The sequence below is a fragment of the Vulpes vulpes genome, chromosome 5 (assembly GCF_048418805.1).
Source record: "Vulpes vulpes isolate BD-2025 chromosome 5, VulVul3, whole genome shotgun sequence".
Lineage (NCBI taxonomy): Eukaryota > Metazoa > Chordata > Mammalia > Carnivora > Canidae > Vulpes > Vulpes vulpes.
Window position 1 is genome coordinate 34,649,387 of NC_132784.1, and position 19,193 is coordinate 34,668,579.

At 35.8% G+C, this 19,193-nt stretch overlaps 1 protein-coding gene across 1 annotated transcript in view; it reads right to left on the minus strand.

Annotated features, from left to right (window-relative positions):
• Nucleotides 1-19,193, minus strand: part of FAM210A (family with sequence similarity 210 member A) — a 29,151-nt gene that overhangs the window by 3,537 nt on the left and 6,421 nt on the right. The window contains exons 2-3 of the mRNA XM_025997599.2: nucleotides 6,670-7,186; nucleotides 2,361-2,472 (exon numbers count right to left, since the gene is read on the minus strand). Of these exons, the coding sequence (XP_025853384.1) occupies nucleotides 2,361-2,472; nucleotides 6,670-7,145 (588 nt within the window). The 5' untranslated portion in view covers nucleotides 7,146-7,186. The remainder of the gene's footprint in view (nucleotides 1-2,360; nucleotides 2,473-6,669; nucleotides 7,187-19,193) is intronic.

Genomic DNA, 19,193 nt, shown 5'->3' on the forward strand with positions numbered 1-19,193 from the left:
TCCTGGGACTCTGGGACTATGACCCAAACTGAAGGCAGGCACTTAACTGAATGAGCCACCCAGGCGCCCACCCGTGACTCTAAAGTTGCTCAGGCCAAAAACCTACAAGACAGCTTTAACTCCTTTCTCTTGCATAATTTACATTCAATTCATTAAAAAATCCCATCAGCTCCATCTTCAAAACATATCTAGAATCTACCTGCATCTCCTGGGCTTTCCTGTTACCCCTGGGTCCTGGCCACTGTCAGCTCTTACCCACACCACCGCAATAACTCCTCCTGCTAGGTCTCTAGGCTTCTACCCTTGCCCTCCTGTATAGTCTGTTCTCAATACACAAGCCAAAATGATTTTGTTAAAACACAAGTCAGATACTCAAAACTGCCCAGTGACTTTCCACCTCCTCTGAGTAAAAGCTGAAGTGCTCACGTGGCTATAAGGGCCCCCAATCTGACTGCCGCTCCGTTGCCTCTCATCCCAGCCACACTGGCATCCTGCCTGTTCCCGCCAATACTTCAGGTAGCCTGCAGCCTCAGTACCTTGCATTTGTGTTTCCTCTCCTTGAATGCTCTTCTACCCAACTCTCTCACCTGCTGGCAACATCCCTCTGAAGAAAACAAAATACCCAAAAACACCCCAACACAAACACGTCCTCCCTTGCTGCTGTTCTTTCTTCTTAGCACTTACCATCATCTAAACATGGTGGTGTGTGTGTTTTAACTTTACCTTCTTTACTCAGCTGGCTCCCACCACTAGAATATAAGTTCCATGAGGGCATGAATTCTGTACCATTTTATTTAATTACAGTATTCCCAGTACTAGAATGGCACCTGACACATAGTAGGGACTCAACAAATTTTTGTCAATTAAACTAAAGGTTCACTTCCGGGACGGTGATACAGGGCTGAGGAGTGTGTCTTAGTCTGTGTCACAAGGTTAAACCCAAGTGTGTTTTCTCCTCTTTGCCACACCTCTTTTCTGAGGCTTTGCCTTATTGAAGCAATAAATCTCAATGTTTTGTCACCGCACTTGAGAAACTGTGGGTTACAGAAAATACCCAGGAGAATCCCCTGCACATTTCCCACTTCCCAGAGGAACAGTGAGTGGGATGAAACAATGCGGACACTAGCCTACCTACATGTACAGGTTCATGTTTCAACTTCCACCCAACAAACATACGCTGCACACTGATGTGCCCACAAACCACAATACCAGGCATAGTGAAAACACAAAGAGAAAGAAGACATGACTCTGAATTCCTAAGCACTTAAAATCAAATAAAGAAACCAAATATAAAAAAAAAAAAACAAAAAAGCCCCACACAACTAACACCAGACCATGATACGAACTATTAAGAGCTATACATGCTATGGGAACATGGGATAAGGAGCCATTAGGGAAATAGCTTAAATCATCATGATAGTTTGATTTGTTAAGGTAAATTATACCCATTATAGCTAGAAACTTGATCATTTATGGACTTATTAAGTTTTCATGTTGGAAATACTCAATTAAGCTTTAGCTCTCCAGTCAAAATTACAATAAAAAAAAAAAAAAAAGAGATCTCCCAAATTTCAGAGGATTTTAATGAGGATAACAGAATAAAACAACGTTACTGGTACTACCAGAAAACCATACTTCTAAGTATTTTTATACAATGAAAGTAAAATAAGATAGCACCTAGTTTCCAAATGTTTTCTACCTGTTTTATCAGGATGAAGATATATAGAACTTCGTAATTGTCAACTTAGAAAAATAAGATTAATGTGGCTAAATTCTACAATTTACATGGAGTCTCCTCTTCCAAAAGAAAGATCCACAGACATAGAAACTCTGCTTATAAAGATGTCATTGTCTCAACTCCAGAGAACAGCTAGATTATAGACAACAAACTTCTAAAAGGAAATACATAACAGCTACTAAGTCTAAAGTTGATCCCATGTAACAATTTGAATTAGACTTTACTACTTTACTTATCAAGAAGATGAACTATTATAAACAGTGGAATAAATGCTAAATATCACTAACAAGTCAAGTGACACGTGGATCTCTGAATAAGGAAAACTCATATACTCTAAAGTGTGAGAAATGTCAAAAAGATGACTTCCGGAAACTTGGAAGTCCCACGTTTATCTGATTACAGCAGTTAGGAACGATCTATTCTCAAGGCACTTCTTCCTAAACCATCATTTTATTTATAAAATCTAAACTTAAAAAAAAAAACTTCAGCCATTAGACTGATATTTTATATGGCTATTTTAAGTTACAAAGGATAACTACTGGGAACTAACACAGAGTTTTATGAGAAACTGAGCAGGTTACCAGTTAAGCGTGAAGAGCAATTCATTCTTAACAGTACTTACCTTAAACAAGGCATATGCTGTTAGTGCATTTCCACTCTGGGAATTTTTCAGAATGTTTACTATGCTGTCAGGTAACCCAATGAGTTCTAGAAAAGGAACCACATTCACTCCTCTAAGAAAGAAACAAAATGATTTATATATACATGTCACTCCTCTAAAGAACAAAGTAACGTACATGTATATATGTGTGTGTGTGTGTGTGTGTATATAACATACATACACATATATACATACACACGTATTTATGTAAGCATACACACAAACTTCAAAGGATAAACATTTTCAAAGTTTTCTGAAAACACCAAAACCAAATTTTGTTTAAAAGTCACTTCTGCATTGTCGAGCACTGTGATTTACCTCTAGAAGAACATGATGTACAGAAACATCAGGATTGTACTTTATCTTACCACTTGTAGCTTCTGCTTTCCTTCCGCACAGAGACATACATCCCTAATCACTATATTTTAAACAGAAGGATCTAGCAGAGTAAAATTAATAGCTTTAAGTGACTTGAGAAGGAAGAATCAAAATCATTGACTTGGTCTTAGTTTCCTCAAACAAACACTACCTCCTCAGAATGCTGATTCAAACTTCAAGACCTATGCTTTCACCTCTAAAATTGCACCTCAAACTATATTACTGTAAAAGCAACATTATAACAGAACTTATTGTGGCGGTATGTAAAGAATAAATGATTGTATGGGTTTGATGGAAAGTTCAATTATTCTAAGTGGATGCCTCTATTCTGTTAGCATAAAAGGCAGGTGAAGAAGCAATTACCATAAATTGCAACAAGTTTTTGCAGGGAGGGAGAGAAAGCAGAGAAGTCTCTAATAAGAGCTGCTAAGTTCTATTTTTAGTTTCCTTGTTTATCAACATATAGCTATACTGGCATGTGCTGTCTTAAGCTCTCTCCCTCACTCTGTGTTGTTTTATAGACATTGTGCCCTTTGATCCCAAATCAAATTCTAGTTCGTTCTTTTCTTTTCTTCTCTTTTCCCTTCCTTCCTTCCTTTCAAGATGTATTTATTTTAGAGAGAGACAGAACATGCCAGGGGGGAGGGCTGAGGGAAAGAATCTCAAGCAGATTCCTCACTGAGCATAGAGAGCCACGTGGGGCTCTATCTCACAACCCTGAGATCATGACCTGAGCTAAAATCAAGAATCAGATGCTTAACCAACTGAGCCACCCAGGTGCCCGTGATTCTATTTATTTCTGAAATGCTGATTTGGTGGTTTGATTATTTTAAAGTCAAAATAACTTTCATTTCCTTTAGAATTGCTAAGTATGAAATCCTAGGGAGGGACTGATTCCAACAGTAACACGCCCGTGTCACTTTTACTTGAGCTTCCACAGCCTGACAGAAATCTGGGCTCCACAAAGTCCAGCTCTATGGATGCTTCAACTGATGCAGAAATACACAAGGGCAAAGCACATTCACAGTCAGATAAAATGCAGCGAAAATCAGGCAGGAGTTTGCCTCAGAACGGATCTGTAACTTGAGAAAGCTGAGGCCTAACACACACGGCATCTAAGTGTAGAACAAAGCTGCCATCAAGCTACGTTTGATCAGATGGAGCACTCCGGGCTGGATGTAGGATCTCTGCAAGGGTCCGCCAGAGAGCAGGGGCAGTAAAGCTTAAATTAAAATAAAATCTATTCACATGTATAATTCAGATCTCCCTGAAATCTGAAAAGCCTAAGATCTTTATCACTGAGCTAATAAATAAATACAGAATGGCACTTTGTTTATCATGTCTAGAAAGGCAGCAATGCTTGTTGTCAGAGTGACGAAAATAAACACTAGGCAGGAATGCCGTGTGATGTCAAATGCCCATCTTTCAAGTTACAAACTATTTTTTCCTCCTCCTTTTAATAGTTAAGTAGGTAACAAATACCAGCTCTCTGCCCAGCTAAAACAAAATAAAATAAAGAGAGCCTCTTGTCAGTTGAATTGAAAACCTATATTTAATACAATCAACTCCAATTTGATAACAGAACCACATGGCAGTGACAGATACACTGCCATTAGAACAAATGCTAAATACTTATTCTGCAAGTATTACTTGTGATAAGATCTTTACTTAGAACAAATCAACTTTCTGAAGAGATAGGATTTAATAAAAAACATTAAGAACTGTTTCTGGGAAGCAACACATCCTACTGAACATAAACCAGCTGTGTGGGGCCAAAACTGCGGCACAGCGATGGCTGGGCTGGGGTGCGGGGTCTGGCAAAGTCCTGCGCTGACGGCCACCCACAGGCAAACTGTGACAGGTAAAGGATAGGACTTCAAGTGCCACAGTCTTACCACCATGTTTACACGCAAGGACTCTCCAGAAAAAGGGGGAAGAATAAAATAAGGGTGCATTCCACAGGGGATGGCAGTGTCACCCACTGCCTTAGGTGCCAGATGGCACTGAAAACCTCTTAGGTATGATTCATAATCACTAGGTTACTTGCGGTCTGCTTTCTTCAGTTTAGAACTCTTTTACCTAAGAAGGCAAAGAAAAGTAAACAGAACAAAAGTGCTCTTTTTAAGAGCCCAAATCAGAATCTCATACTCAATTAATTAAAAACTTAGATTTCTCCCTGCAAGGACTTCTGGCCAAATGCTTATAAAATGGGCAGCCTCAGGAGGGCAGAGCTATCACTCATCACTTTTCACAGTATTGCATCAGAAAATCCTCAATAGCTCAAAAAAGAACATTTGACATATAGACAGCCATTAATTATATAGAGCTGAATGCCAATAATAGTTTTTATCCAAAATGGCACAGGATTTTATGCTGTTAAAAACTAGAGCAGTTCTGAAGACTTCTATAAATATTATATATGTTCAGAAAAATGTCATTAATGAAAAAGATAATTCCATAAAGTGTACATACGAGGATATTCTGTAAAGAAAGGGACAATTCTTAAAGGATAATGATACACAATGAAGAAGGATATAATTGAATATTAGGAAGCTAATGGAGAGAAAGATGTGAAGAGAATCAGAACAGCATCAACTACACAAGGTAAAAAAATCCCTTCAGAATTTTTGTAGAGAAATACTCCTAATCCTTTGTTTTCTCAGAATAAGTCTTCATTATCTTTTAATTTAGTAAAGAAAATAACCTTTTCTCAAGGAGTAAGCTTTACATATAAAACTCACATATTTTATTAATACCTTAATATCAAGCCATTAAATGTAACCAAATACTGAAAACTGATGGACTTCTGGAAAGAATAAAATCATTCTAGACTCATAAGGAGAGTTTACTATAAAATGTCAAAGTGGGGTCCAATGTGCCATTTCACTGTCCTCAGGATGCGAGCTCACTGAGCTGCCGTGCCCAGTCCACCACAATCCAACACAGCGCACTCAAAGGAACAGGCACATGCTGGAACACCTTGGTTCTAGAGGCAGGAAAACACTGGAAATCACTGGGATCTGTTTCAGTTTGTACTCCTGTTCCTAAAACATTGTAAATAATATAACTTATCTTAAAAGAAAGGAAGAGTATTTAACAGAAAAGGGTGCATTCTAGACATTCTGTGTTTTACAATACCTACAGGCTAGGCCCACCAAATTAACTTTTTTTAAAAGTTTATTTTAGTTGTGGTAAGAACATCTAACATGAGATCTACACCCAATTTTTTAAGTGTACAACAAATTAACTTCTGATCAGAACAAAAGGCCTTACCTTGACATGTATCAGGTGTGGGTAACACTAAAACCTAAGTCTGCAATTTGTTCATTTTTGTATCTACAGCAGATATTAGCCAGGGTTTGGCAAAAATATCATACTAATTTCCCACCAAAATCATACATATGGCAAAATCATAGATTTATTTTTACATTTGTGTACACTTTAAGGAATATCTAAGTATAGAACTCAATAGTGCTGCCAAATTCCCAAAATCTCTTTATTTCTGTGCTATGCTAAATGTTAATAGATGAGAGTAGGTGCTTTGAACTAAGACTCCAAAATATTTTGAGAAAAGCTAAGTTATTTTGACTTATTCTTCCTTAATCTCATTAATATAATGGGAATTACATTACCTACTTCATATGGTTTTTGTGAGGATTAAACGAGATGATAGTTTAAAATTTTCATATAATCCCTGCTATACATGCTAAGCAAATTTAGCTATGAAAATGTCAAAAACTGCTATGAAAAGCAGTCATATTCATGTCATATTCATCAGTTCAAAACATTAAAGCATTTAAAAAACTATTTATTTAAGGCTTTCATTAGTATAATTAAAAAGATTCACATTCTGACAAAGCAGGGGAAGGTGCTCAACCAAGCAAAAACTTACTTTATAGCTGCATAATAAAATGTTCCAAACCAAACACCAGAAGTTATTAGATGCACTGGAATCAAAACTTTCCCATATTGTCTAAATGTTTTCTTAAATCGTTGATATAGATTAATAGATTTGTCTTGTAAAGGATCAGGTTCTTCCTTTTTTTCTGAAGAAGTTCCAGGGGATGTGGCTTTGGATGACATAACCCTCTTGGATAAAATATCTTGCTCCCACTGTTTATGGTGAAGGACCCCCAGCTGGGGTGGATGAGCAGTGAATGGCTTCCTTTCCTTTGCGACACACTGGACAGCAGATAAGTGCAGCCATTGCTTCTGACGGCCCTGTACCAAAACTACTCGGGATTCAGCTTTGTACAAAAGTAATGGTCCCTTTATGTTTTGACGGTGTCCAAAGAGACTGGCTTTATGTGGTTCCATGCATGTCCTATGTGCCAGTCGGAATACAGACCTCGGTACATTCCATTGCATTTTGAAGAACAGTGATTGAAGGATTTCAGCTTCTACAGAGACTAGATTAAAAAAAAAAAAAAAAAAATTAGACTATACATAGATTTCCATTTTAAACCAGTCCACTTAAAAATAAATCATTAACAATTAGGAAGTAACAGATAGACATTGCTACCAAATCCACAGAAATTAATGTTAAGGTATATAGTTTGAACATACTACGATTTAAAAATCTTACTAAAATATATCATTTAAATAAGCATCAAATAAGTTATTAATACAACTGTTAAAGTCTGATAAGTAGTTGATACAAAGTACCATTTTTTTTCTCCACAATGCCTTTTGACTAAACTATATAAAATTATAAATCACATATGTTTTTGGTTGATAAGTAGAGAGACTTTTCCACGTAACTAAAAGGGTTTTTTTTTTTTTTTTTTTTTTTTTTTTTTTAGATAATGTAAGACAGTATAATATAATTTTAAAAGAATATAGTCTTTGGAATAAGACAGACCCAACTAAGCTAACAGTGGTATTATTTTGAGCAAATTACCTAGCTTCTCTAGACATACGTTTCCCCACTAGTAAAATAGAATTATAGTATGCATTACTATATGGCAAATCAATTCCCTTCTCTCAATATCAGGCAGCTCCACCTGAATACCAATCTCCATCCCCATCCTACACCAGCTACCTTACTACTTCTCCTACATTGTGATTTCATTTTTTAAACTGTATACTAAATAAGAATCTATATGAGTTAGCACTCCAACAAATTAGCAATCCAATAAATACAAATACTCTATTTTACACGAATATTTGTTGCCTGGGAGTACAAAGTTGTCTATCATTACACAAAAATGTCCATTTAATGAACTGTCCCTATATGAAATTAATTCCCTAAATCACCCCTCCCTAATTAATAGTTAACATCAGTTCTTATCAGGCTTTCACAGATAATCCAATAGCACAATGCAAATAAATCATAAAATGAAACTGCACGTCTTGCAAAAAATAGGCTCCCAGGAAACTTTAAAGATGATACTGGAGATTGCTGCAATGAAAAGTAGTCGGTGACAAGTAACAATCTGAAGGTTCAGACCCGTTAACAACAAAAAAAAAAAAAAAAAAAAAAACCACAGAGATGGTAACAGGTGCTTCAATTAATGACTTAAATATTAAACAACAAAGAAAAGCCATAGAGAAAAATGATTAAGTCCTTAATTACTGGGCAGCCAGGGTGGCACAGTGGTTTATCACTGCTTTCAGCCCAGGGTGTGATCCTGGAGACCTGGGATTGAGTCCCACGTCGGGCTCCGTGCATGGAGCCTGCTTCTCCTTCTGCCTGGGTCTCTGCCTCTCTGTGCCTCTCATGAATAAATAAATAAAATCTTAAAAAAAAAAAAAAAGAAAAAATCCTTAATTACTTAAGTACTTTTACTTTGACTTCTTTGTTCCTCTAGAAACCAATCTCTGGGCTAGTGGTTTCCAAAACTGGCTATGCATCAGAATCATGGCAGGTTAGGGATGTTGAGACAAAGAAGAGATGGTTTGAAAAAGCTGATTCCTGGTCTCCATCCAGACCTAATAAATCATAATCTCCTATAGACAGGTCACACCTGACAATATGAATTTGGAGGTCATTTCTCTAGGCCCAGCAAATGGCTTCCATATGTAAGACATAGGATAAAAGTGCCTCAAGGAAAATAAGGCCCATGAAATTAACTTTTAACTTAAAATTAACTTTAAATTACAAATGAAGATTAAAATTAATTCAAATGACAACATACGGGCAATGGCTAGTGACAGTGCAACTCTACAGACTTGCAAAGGTCATCAATCACGATACTGAGGACATATACAGTAAGACTCCTCAGATTTCAAGGAACAAACCTGTTTCAGACGAATACAAGTAAAAGTAGAAGGCAAGTACAGACGGAGTAGTAGGGTACGTACTCTGGGATGAACAGGCTTCAGGAACAATAAAATCTAGGCAAGACAGAAGTTATCTTGCCACACGGCTAGCACTGTGTATAATGGCCTCAGCTCACTTGTCAGTTTCCATTTCTAGATTTTGTTAGTTGGCTAATCTTCCCAATTAAAGATAAAAGATTTTGGTCAATGATAGAGGTGTCATTCCTCACAAACTCTAGTTAGATCAAATCAGTTGTATCTGGACACAATGGGTGGACCTGAAGAAGGTATGAACTAACAGGCCATTATTTCTGATATAAATAGAGACCCAGAGTGATAAACCTGAATTTCTTCCAGTGAGATACAATAATTTCAGTAAGACATTTTTTAAATCATGAGCTTAGATTATACCAAAAATTGCCTGTTATTTCCCCACCTCGGCAGTATGAAATTTTTCATATGTATAGACGAGGCACTGTTTTAAACTGCTTGTTGCTTCAGTTATGGAAATAAATGATGAAGTGCATTACTAGAACCAAGTGAGGTGACAGGTTACATTGCTTGCTGTGGCTATCCTTTTCCACTTTAGAACTGCATCATCAAAGCCTTTAACACTGCAAGTGGCTGGCATATGCATGATTAATGGTGCTGATTCTCAGTGTACAATCCTACTATGTACGGTGGGGGGGCATCATGAATAATTTTCATGAGCAGGCAATAGAATTTACCAACCAGGAGCCTGGAAGCCAAGGTCAGACTGCCCAAGTCCACATCTTGAAAATGCTATAAACTATGTACCATTTGGACAAGTTAATCAGCCGCTGCCACCACCCACCACCACCACTACCCCGCCCCAAGAATGCACCTTGGTTTCCAATTTATAAAACAAGGTTAATAATAGCACCTACTTCTTAAGATTGTTATGAGATAAAAGAAATACATGTGAAATATGTTTGAAAATGAGGAATATGTATCAAGTGCTCAGAAAATGTTACAAGTTATTATTTGTAAGTTTGTAAGTAAACAAAGTAGTATGTTGACCTTATTTACAGTGACACAGCCTAAGGACCAGGGCCTGAGCTGAAAGGAGATTATACAGGATAAACAGTTCCTAGGACGGCTCTGGCACAAAACTTGAAAAATTATATGAAATTGTACCTAATCAATCCAATAATAGCTAGCCCAAGACCAGGCACGGTTAAGCAGTTAACACACATGTGAAAGTTAGGAGCCTCTCATATAGCAATTCTGAGGCAAAGAGAAGGTGAAGACACACAGGTCAAGATTAAAGGTATAACGTTTCCAGTTATGGAATGAATAAGTCACAGGAATATACATTGTTAATGATATGGTAATAGTGTTGTATGGTGACAGATGGTAGCTACACTCGTGTTGAGCCTAGCATAGTGTAAAAACTTGTCAAATCACTACCTTGCACACCTGAAACTAATGTAACATTGTGTCAACTATACTCAAATAAAAAAAGAAAAAAGTAAAGGTATAAGAAAGCAGTGGGAACTAAAAGAAGAGAAGCCAAGTGAAAGGAATGACAGAGAGAGAAGAATGGATTGGAACAAATGTCAATGAGAAAGCACAAATGTTAAAATGCTGTTGGAATTCTAGAGAAGCTATATTCTAAAATTTCCAGTTCCATAGGCAAGGAATTCATTTATGAGATTCCTTTCCTCCCTCTATATCCTAACCAAACCCACACTATTGAAGATCATATGAACATATTTCTGTTCCTTAAACCTGGAAGCCTAAGGCATTCAAGCGGCACCAGAAATACAATACCTGAGTGCAAAAGGAACTAACTAATGTATATGCTGTTCTTATATAAGACATAAAAACACAGTAACTAAAAAGTTAGAGTTGAAACAACAAATTCCAACAGCAAGATTTAGTTCTCTATTGTGTGAATTCAAAAAATGTTTGTCAAACAAAATCTTATTTGGAAGTTCAATAAAAAAATAAATAAAAGCAAAGTTGCTCAGGTTAAAGCAGGAATGAGAGAAATAACGTTTTCTGGCTTGTCCTCACCTCCTCCAACCTATGGACCACTGCCACAGATGCCCTAACTATGAAAACAAAATTTGTCCACAAAGTGGACAAACTCTCTGTAAATAACGGTCTTACTTCAACTGCCATTCTCCTGCAAGTCACAGCCCAAGCACTAATACCCTGAGCCCTGAAAGCCAGCGAAGAAACTCCACAACGTAATAAAACGTAGATATTAGAATCTTCTTTTTTTTCTCTGTGGACTAACTCTATGTTTCCGGAAGGCAAAAAGTTTGTCTTGATTCCCAGTAGTTACAGGGACTAGAGCAAAACCTGACATCTAGTGGTGTTCAATCTAATTCGGTTCCACGAATGTCAACAATTTGTCAGCTTTTAAAAGACTCAGTTGATCTCTAATAAATGACTTCTAAAATCAACGTAGCATCTTCAGCTTGGGAAGTTTTGAGGACTTAAAAGTTGACATTGTCAATTTAAAATAACTATGATATGTTAAAAGCTTGAAAGGAAAAAGTAAACAACATAGACTATAAGCATAATGGAAATTCTAAGAATCAAAAGGAAATGCTACAAAACAAAAAACACTGTAACAGAAATGAAGAATGTCTTTAAGGGATTCATAATCCAGAGAGCCAAGGAAAGAATGGGTGAGTTTGAAAGGAGGTCAACAGAAACTCCCTAGACTGTAATGTAAAGAGGAACAAAAAATGAACCCTCCTCCTCCCACCAACACACACATATAAAAAAAACCAGAACGAAACATCCCAGCATATGGGACAACTTTAAAGGTGTAACATACACATGATAGAAGTGCCAGAAGGAGAACAGATAAAGAAGTATAAGAAATATCTCAGTTATTACATGAGAAAATTACTAATAAGCACCAAACCACAGGTCCAGGAAGCTCTGAGAACCAAGGGGGATAAATATCTAAAATCTATAGCTGAGCATATCATATTCAAGTTACAAAAAGAAAATCTCGAAAGCAACTGGAAGTAAAAACAAAAACAAAAAACACAAAATAACAAACATCTTATCTAGAGGAGAACAGGAATAAAGTTGAGCCAACATTTCTTCAGAAACCAGAAAAGAGTAAAGGGACTATTTAAAGTGTGTATAGAAAAACCATCAAACTAGAATTCCATATGCAGCAAAATTATCCATCAAAAGTATTAGAGAAACAAAAGTTTTATTAAGCAAAAAAAAAAAAAAAAATGGAAGGAATTCACTGCCAACAGATTTGACTTTCAAGAAGGAAATAACATAGGAACTCAGATCTTCATTTTAAAAAAAGATTGACAGGGAAGCAATCAACAGAGGTAAAGTAATCTTTTTTATTATTAATTGATCTAGAAGACAATTGTTTAAAGTAATGCTAGTAAATGCACTAAACGATTAAAAGTACATAATAAGTGAAATTTAAAAATAGCACTGTCCCAAAGAATTGGGAATAGTCTATGGTAACACTCCATGGTGAAGTACTCGCAACTACATATGAAGTATTACAAAATCATTTGAAGGGGACTTAGATGAGATAAAAGTGTATTATGAGCTCTAAGGAAAATGTATTTAAAATTGATTTATCTAAAATGTATTTTAAAAGTACAACTGATCACTCATGAATAAATAAATAATATATTAAAAAATAAATAAAAAGGGGTAGCCCGGGTGGCTCAGCAGTTTAGCGCTGCCTTCGGCCCAGGGCTTGATCCTGGAGACCCAGGATCGAGTCCTGCGTCAGGCTCCCTGCATGGAGCCTGTTTCTCCCTCTGTCTATGTCTCTGCCTCTCTCTCTCTCTCTCTCTCTCTCTCTCTCTCTCGGTCACTCATGAATAAATAAATAAAATATTTTTTTTAAAAAGTGCAACTGAGGGGCACTTGGGTGGTACAGTCAGTTAAATATCTGACTCTTGGGTTTCAGCTTGGGTGGTGATCTCAATGACCTTTAGACTTTCTTTCCCCTCTCCCTTTCCCTCGCAACACCCCCCCCGCACCCCCCCCCCCCGTGCCCATGCTCTCACTCTCCTTCAAATAAAATATTCCACACAAAAAAAGTGTAATTGATACACTGAAAGAGGAGATAAAATAGAATCATATAAAATTCTCAGGTAAAATCACAGAAGGCAGAAAAAGGGAAAAACAAAGAACAAATATCAATGAATAAAAAACATTTACCAACATGGTAGATTATTAGGCCAATTAAAAGACAAATTGTCAGAGATTTCTTTTTTTTTAAAACTAACTGCATTTTGTCTAAAAATCACTTACTTTACAAAGACTCAGATTAAGTTACAAATCAGAGGATGGAGAAAAAACACATTAACACTGATTTTTTTAAGAAAGATGGAATAGTTATATTAATTTCAGACAAAGCAGACTTTAGAAATTCCTTGTTTATCAAATGAAAGAGAGGTATTTAATAATAAATAATATAGTGGTAATATTAGGAAAACATAACAATCCTAAATATGTGTAAATCTGATAAAAGAAGATTAAAGTACAGGGCAAAAATTGACAGAACTGAAAGGAGAAACAGACATTACCACTACTATAACTAGAAACTTCCAATACCCCTTGTTAGTATTTGATAGGCCAAGCAGTCAGAAAATCATTAAGGATATAGTTGAACTAAACACTATTAATCAACTTGATCTAATTGACATTTATAGAATACTCCAACAAGAGCAGAATATACATTCTACTCAAGCTTATTACATGGAGAGTTCAACAAAACAGACCGCATTCTGCGCCATAAAATAACCTTAACATATTTAAAAGAATAAAAACCATGCAAAATATGTTCTCAGACCATAATGGAATTAAACTAGAAATCACTAACAGAAAGACAGCTGGAAAACCCCTGGAAATTAAACAAATAATTCATACATAGGTCAAAGAAACCTTAAAATAAATTTTAAAATATTTTGAATTAAAAATGGAAATGCAACTTATTGAAATTTGTGGGATGCAGTAAAGCAATGATTGTGGAGAAATTAATAGCACCTAAGGCACATATCAGAAAGAAAAATGATCTAAACTCAATAAGCTACACTTTCATTCTAGGAAACTAGAAAGAGAAGAGCAATATAAACCTAAAGCAAACAGACTTCGTCATCACCACACCATCATCATAGCAACAATCAATGAAATTGAAAAGGAAAACAATAGAAAATGTAACAAAACCAAAATCTGGCTCTGAAAAATACCGATTAAATTGGTAAATCTCTAGCTAGGTTTACCCAGAGAGAAAACACAAATTAGTAACATGAGTACTGACCCATAGACATTTAAAAAGCGATAAGGATAAACAACTTTGTGCCCACCAGTATGGTAACTTAGCTGTAATGGAACAAGTCCTTGAAAAATATTAACTACCAAAACTCATACAGGAAGAAAAATATGACCTAAATAGCCCTATCTATATCTTTCAAAGAAATTGAATCAATAAGAATTAAGCTAAAAAAAAAAAAAGAAAGAAAGAAAGAAAGAAAGAAAGAAAGAAAGAAAGAAAGACCGACCAGGCCCAGGTGTTTTATTAGTGAATTCTGTCAAACATCTATGGCAGAAATAATGTCAGTTCTCCACAATCTCTTCCAGAAAATTGAAGAAGAAAGGCTTCTAACCCATTTTGTGAGGCTAGCATTAGCCTATGACCAAAACTGGATGAAGCTCTCTGCTTAAGGAAAACTATAAACCAATCTCTCTCATGAACATATATGTAAGTCTTCAACAAAATATTAGCAAATCCAATCCATCAATGTTTAATACACCAAACCAAGTGGGATTAGTCTAGAAACTAAAGAATGATTGAATAATTGAAACTCAATATAATGCATATCATCAAGCTAAAGAAAAATCATATGATCATGTGATTGTATGGATTGATACAGCAAAACCACTTGACAAAAATCCAATACCCATTCATAATTTTTTTAAACTCTGAGCAAACTAAGAGTACAGGGGAAGTTCCTCAATCTGATAAAAAACATCTACGCCAAACTCACAGCTAATATGGTACTTAATGGAAAAGAAACTGGGCACTTTCCTCCTACTACTAGGAGCAAAGCATGGATGTCCTCTCTGACCACTCTTACTCAACACTATACTGCAATTCCTAGCTATCGCAAGAAGACAAAAAAAAAAAAAATTGATACATTACTCACTCAATTTTAAAACTTTATAATAACCATAACCAAGACAGTGTAGCACTGGAGAACGCAAAGTCACACAGATCAAACAGAACAGGGTCCAGAAAGAGATGTACAAAAATATAATCAACTGATCCTAGACAAAGGCACAAGAGCAATTCAATGAAGAAAGAAGTTTTCCAACAATACTGCAACCAGATGTCCACACAGAAAAAAAAAAAAAAATGAACATAAACATAGATCTTAAACCTTTCCAAAAATTTAAGTTAAAAATGCATCATAGATTTAAATGTAAAATGCAAACTATAAAACTATAAAACTTCTAGAAGAAAACACAGAATAAAGGACTTGCTAGATACACCACCAAAAGCAGGATCCATCAAAAAAAAAAAAAAAAAAGGTAAGTTGAACTTTATTAAAATTAAAAATTGCTCTAATGAAAGCCACATATGGGGAGAAAATATTCGCCAAACATATATCCGATAAGAGACTTGTATCTAAAATATAAAAAAAATTCTTTAAACTCAATCTTATAAGAAAATTCAATCACAAAACGGCTAAAGATATGAACAGACATCTCATTAAAGAAGATATACACATAGCAAATAAACATCTGAAAAGATGCTGTATCACCCCACACCTGTTAGAATACCTATTATTTAAAAAAAAAAAAAAAAAGGAAAAAGAAACAAATGTTGGTGAGAATGAGGAGAAAAGTGCTATGCATTGGTGTAGCCACAACGGAAAACAGTATGGAAGTTCCTCAAAAAACAGAACTATCATGTGATCCAACAAGTCCATTTCTGGGTATTTATCCAAAGGAAAAAAACAAAACAAAAAACAAAACCACTAACTCAAAAAGATATATCCACCTGCATGTTCATTGCAGCATTATTTACAATAGCCAAGATATTAGAACCAACCTAAGTGTCCATGAATGGATGGAAAAAAAAACAGTTTATAAATACAATGGAATATTATTCAGCCATAAAAAGAATAAAAGTCTGCCATTTGCAACAGCATGGATGGACCTTTACGGCATTATACTAAATTAAATGTCAGAGAAAGATAAATACTATGTCATCTCACTTTTATGTGGAATCTTAAAAAAAAAAAAGAAAAAGAAAAAGAAATCTGAACTCAGAGAACAGACTGGTAGTTGCCAGAGGTTGGGGAGAAAAACTTATGTGGTGATGGATATTAAACAGACTTACTGCGGTGTTCATTTTGCAATATGTACAAATATTGAATTGTTAAGTTGTACACTTGAAAATAATATGATGTTGTATGTCAATTATACCTCAATTAAAAAAAGGATGTTCAACATCATTTGTCACTAGGGAGTTGCAAATTAAAACAATACTGAGATACCACTACGCACCTATTAGAATAACTAGTACCCAAAACACTAACACACACCAAATGTTGGTGGGGATCTGGAAAAGGAACTCTCATTCATTGTTAGTGGGAATGAAAAACAGTATTACAGGCAAAGTGGAAGACAGTTTGGCAGTTTCCAAGGAAAGCTAAACACACGCTTCAGCAATAGCAGTCCTCTAGGTACTTACCCAAATAAGCTGAAAAGTCCACGCAAAAACCTGCGCACAAATGTTTATAGCAGCTTCATCCATAATTGCCCCAAACTGGAAACAACCAAGAAGTCTTTGAATAGGTGAATGGACAAGCAAACTGAGGTATCACCATACAAAGGAATATTATTTAGTGATCAAAATAAATGAGCTATGAAACCATGAAGAGACCTGGAGGGAATCATGTTGCTAAGTCAAAGAAGTCAGTCTGAAAAGGATATCTACTGCATAATTCTAACTATATGACATTTTGGAAGTGAAAAATCTATAGAGACAGTAAAACTAGCAGTGGTTTCCAGAGGCTGCAGGGTAGGGGGAGGGAAGAGATGATCAAGTGGAGCATGGGGCCTAAATTTTTAGGGCAGCAAAACATTCTATATGATCCTGTAATTGCAGATAAATGTCATTATACATTTGCCAAAACCCAGAGTACTAACTACAGGATACAAAGAGTGAATCTTAATGTAAGCTATGGACTCTAGTTAATAATGTATCAATATCAGGACTTCAATCCTAACAAATGTACCCCACTGCTACAAGATGTTAACAGCAGGATTAAAAAATAATAATAATAATAGTGTAAACTGTGGGAGTAGGGGTGAAAATATGGGAATTCTCGGTACTATCTCTGTTCTATGTTTCTATAAACCTAAACTTCTCTAAAAAATAAAATTCATTAACTTTTTAAAAAAGTACACTGTGGTCTTGCCAAATACAACTAATATTTAACATAGCTTTAAAATGAATCACAGATATGAGGAGGAGATCAAATGTAAAACTCATTAGGCTAAAACATAAAAAGAAAAAACGAAGAAAAGAATTGCCCTTAGTTATGCAAACTCTCTCAATTACCACCAAATGGGAGAAACCCATTTTTTTTCTTTCAACAGATTAATATTCTAATTTATTCATTTCAATCTGTCTTAATCACACCTTGACGGATGCTTAAAAAAGTAGATGTATGTAAGTTTCTTTGTAGTATTTTCTGGGCTGTTATTTTCCTACTCCTTAATGAATTTGATGCCTTCAATTTAATTTCTATTATATAATCCACCTCCTTCAATCTATTCCGCTTTTGAGCTTTCTAATACAAGAACTGGGCAACATATACAAGCTGTGATAATGAGGGAGCCATTGTTAAATTCTTAGTCTTCAAGAAAGGTCAAATTATGCCCCCTAGTGAATTCTCAAAAAATTTCATTAATAATTCACTGATTTTTGGAACAGTCTGAAATGTCAAATGTATCATTTGTATAAAAATCAATGATTTTTCCAAATTTACTATAAATAAATAAATATATTCACTTACACAAAATGTTTTTTCTTTTTTTTTTTTTTTTTGTCTTTCAGAGGACCTAAATTTCATAAGGCAAGTCACAGTGATTTGCAATGGTAGCACTGGTCCAGAATCTCATGATTCTATTTCCATCCCCTTCTTTTTTGGGTCTGGCTGATGTTATTCTATTGCACTGGGAGAAATGCAGGCTTTGCAGTCAGAAAGATTTGAGTTCCAGCCCTTTCTGGCATCATTTTACTTAGCTTTTTTCCTCATCCCTAAGTGGGGTTTTATTTTTTTTTTTTTAATTTTATTTACTCATTCACAAGAGACAGAGAGAGAGAGAGAGAGAGAGAGAGAGAGAGAGAGAGGCAGAGACACAGACAGAGGGAGAAGCAGGCTCCATGCAGGGAGCCCAACACTGGACTCGATCCCGGGTCTCCAGGATCAGGCCCTGGCTGAAGGCGGCGCTAAACTGCTGTGCCACCCGGGCTGCCCTAAGTGGGGTTTTAACTACACCTTTATCCTATGGTATTTATGACGATGAAATGAGAGAAAATGATAAGTTTCTAGCATTAAGTATGCTATAACAATAATTAGTCCTAGTTTTCTTTCTTTATCTTCTCATCTATAGACCTGGCCAAACAAAGTTCATATTCTTCCTTCATCTAAACTTTTATCATTCTTCCATTTGGGTGATCCATGCAAAATCCCAGCTTCCTTAGCAATGCATTCCTCCTGGAAACCATCTGGTATTTCTCCACAACTGAAGTTCTGAAACAACGATCCCACTTTCTGCAGCCTCTTCTACTTACAGCCTTCCCTCCCTTAATCTCTGGACTCTAGCTCCAGAGCCTTACACCACCCTACCTCCTATTTTTCTTTCAAATCTAATAGCTTTTCCTAGTTTCACTCAGAAGTCTTTAACCAGCCTCAATTCTAGGGTGCATTACTTGAACTACTACTTTGTCCATCTGAAAATATCAGCCCACAAAATCTAATCTTGAGCTAGAGCAACTATTTTTCCCACAAGCATCTTACAGCTGAGCAGTAACAAAAATAACGCAACTGAGTAAACTAGTACCCACCATACACTCAGGGTACCTCACCTTTCAGAAAGGCTCTG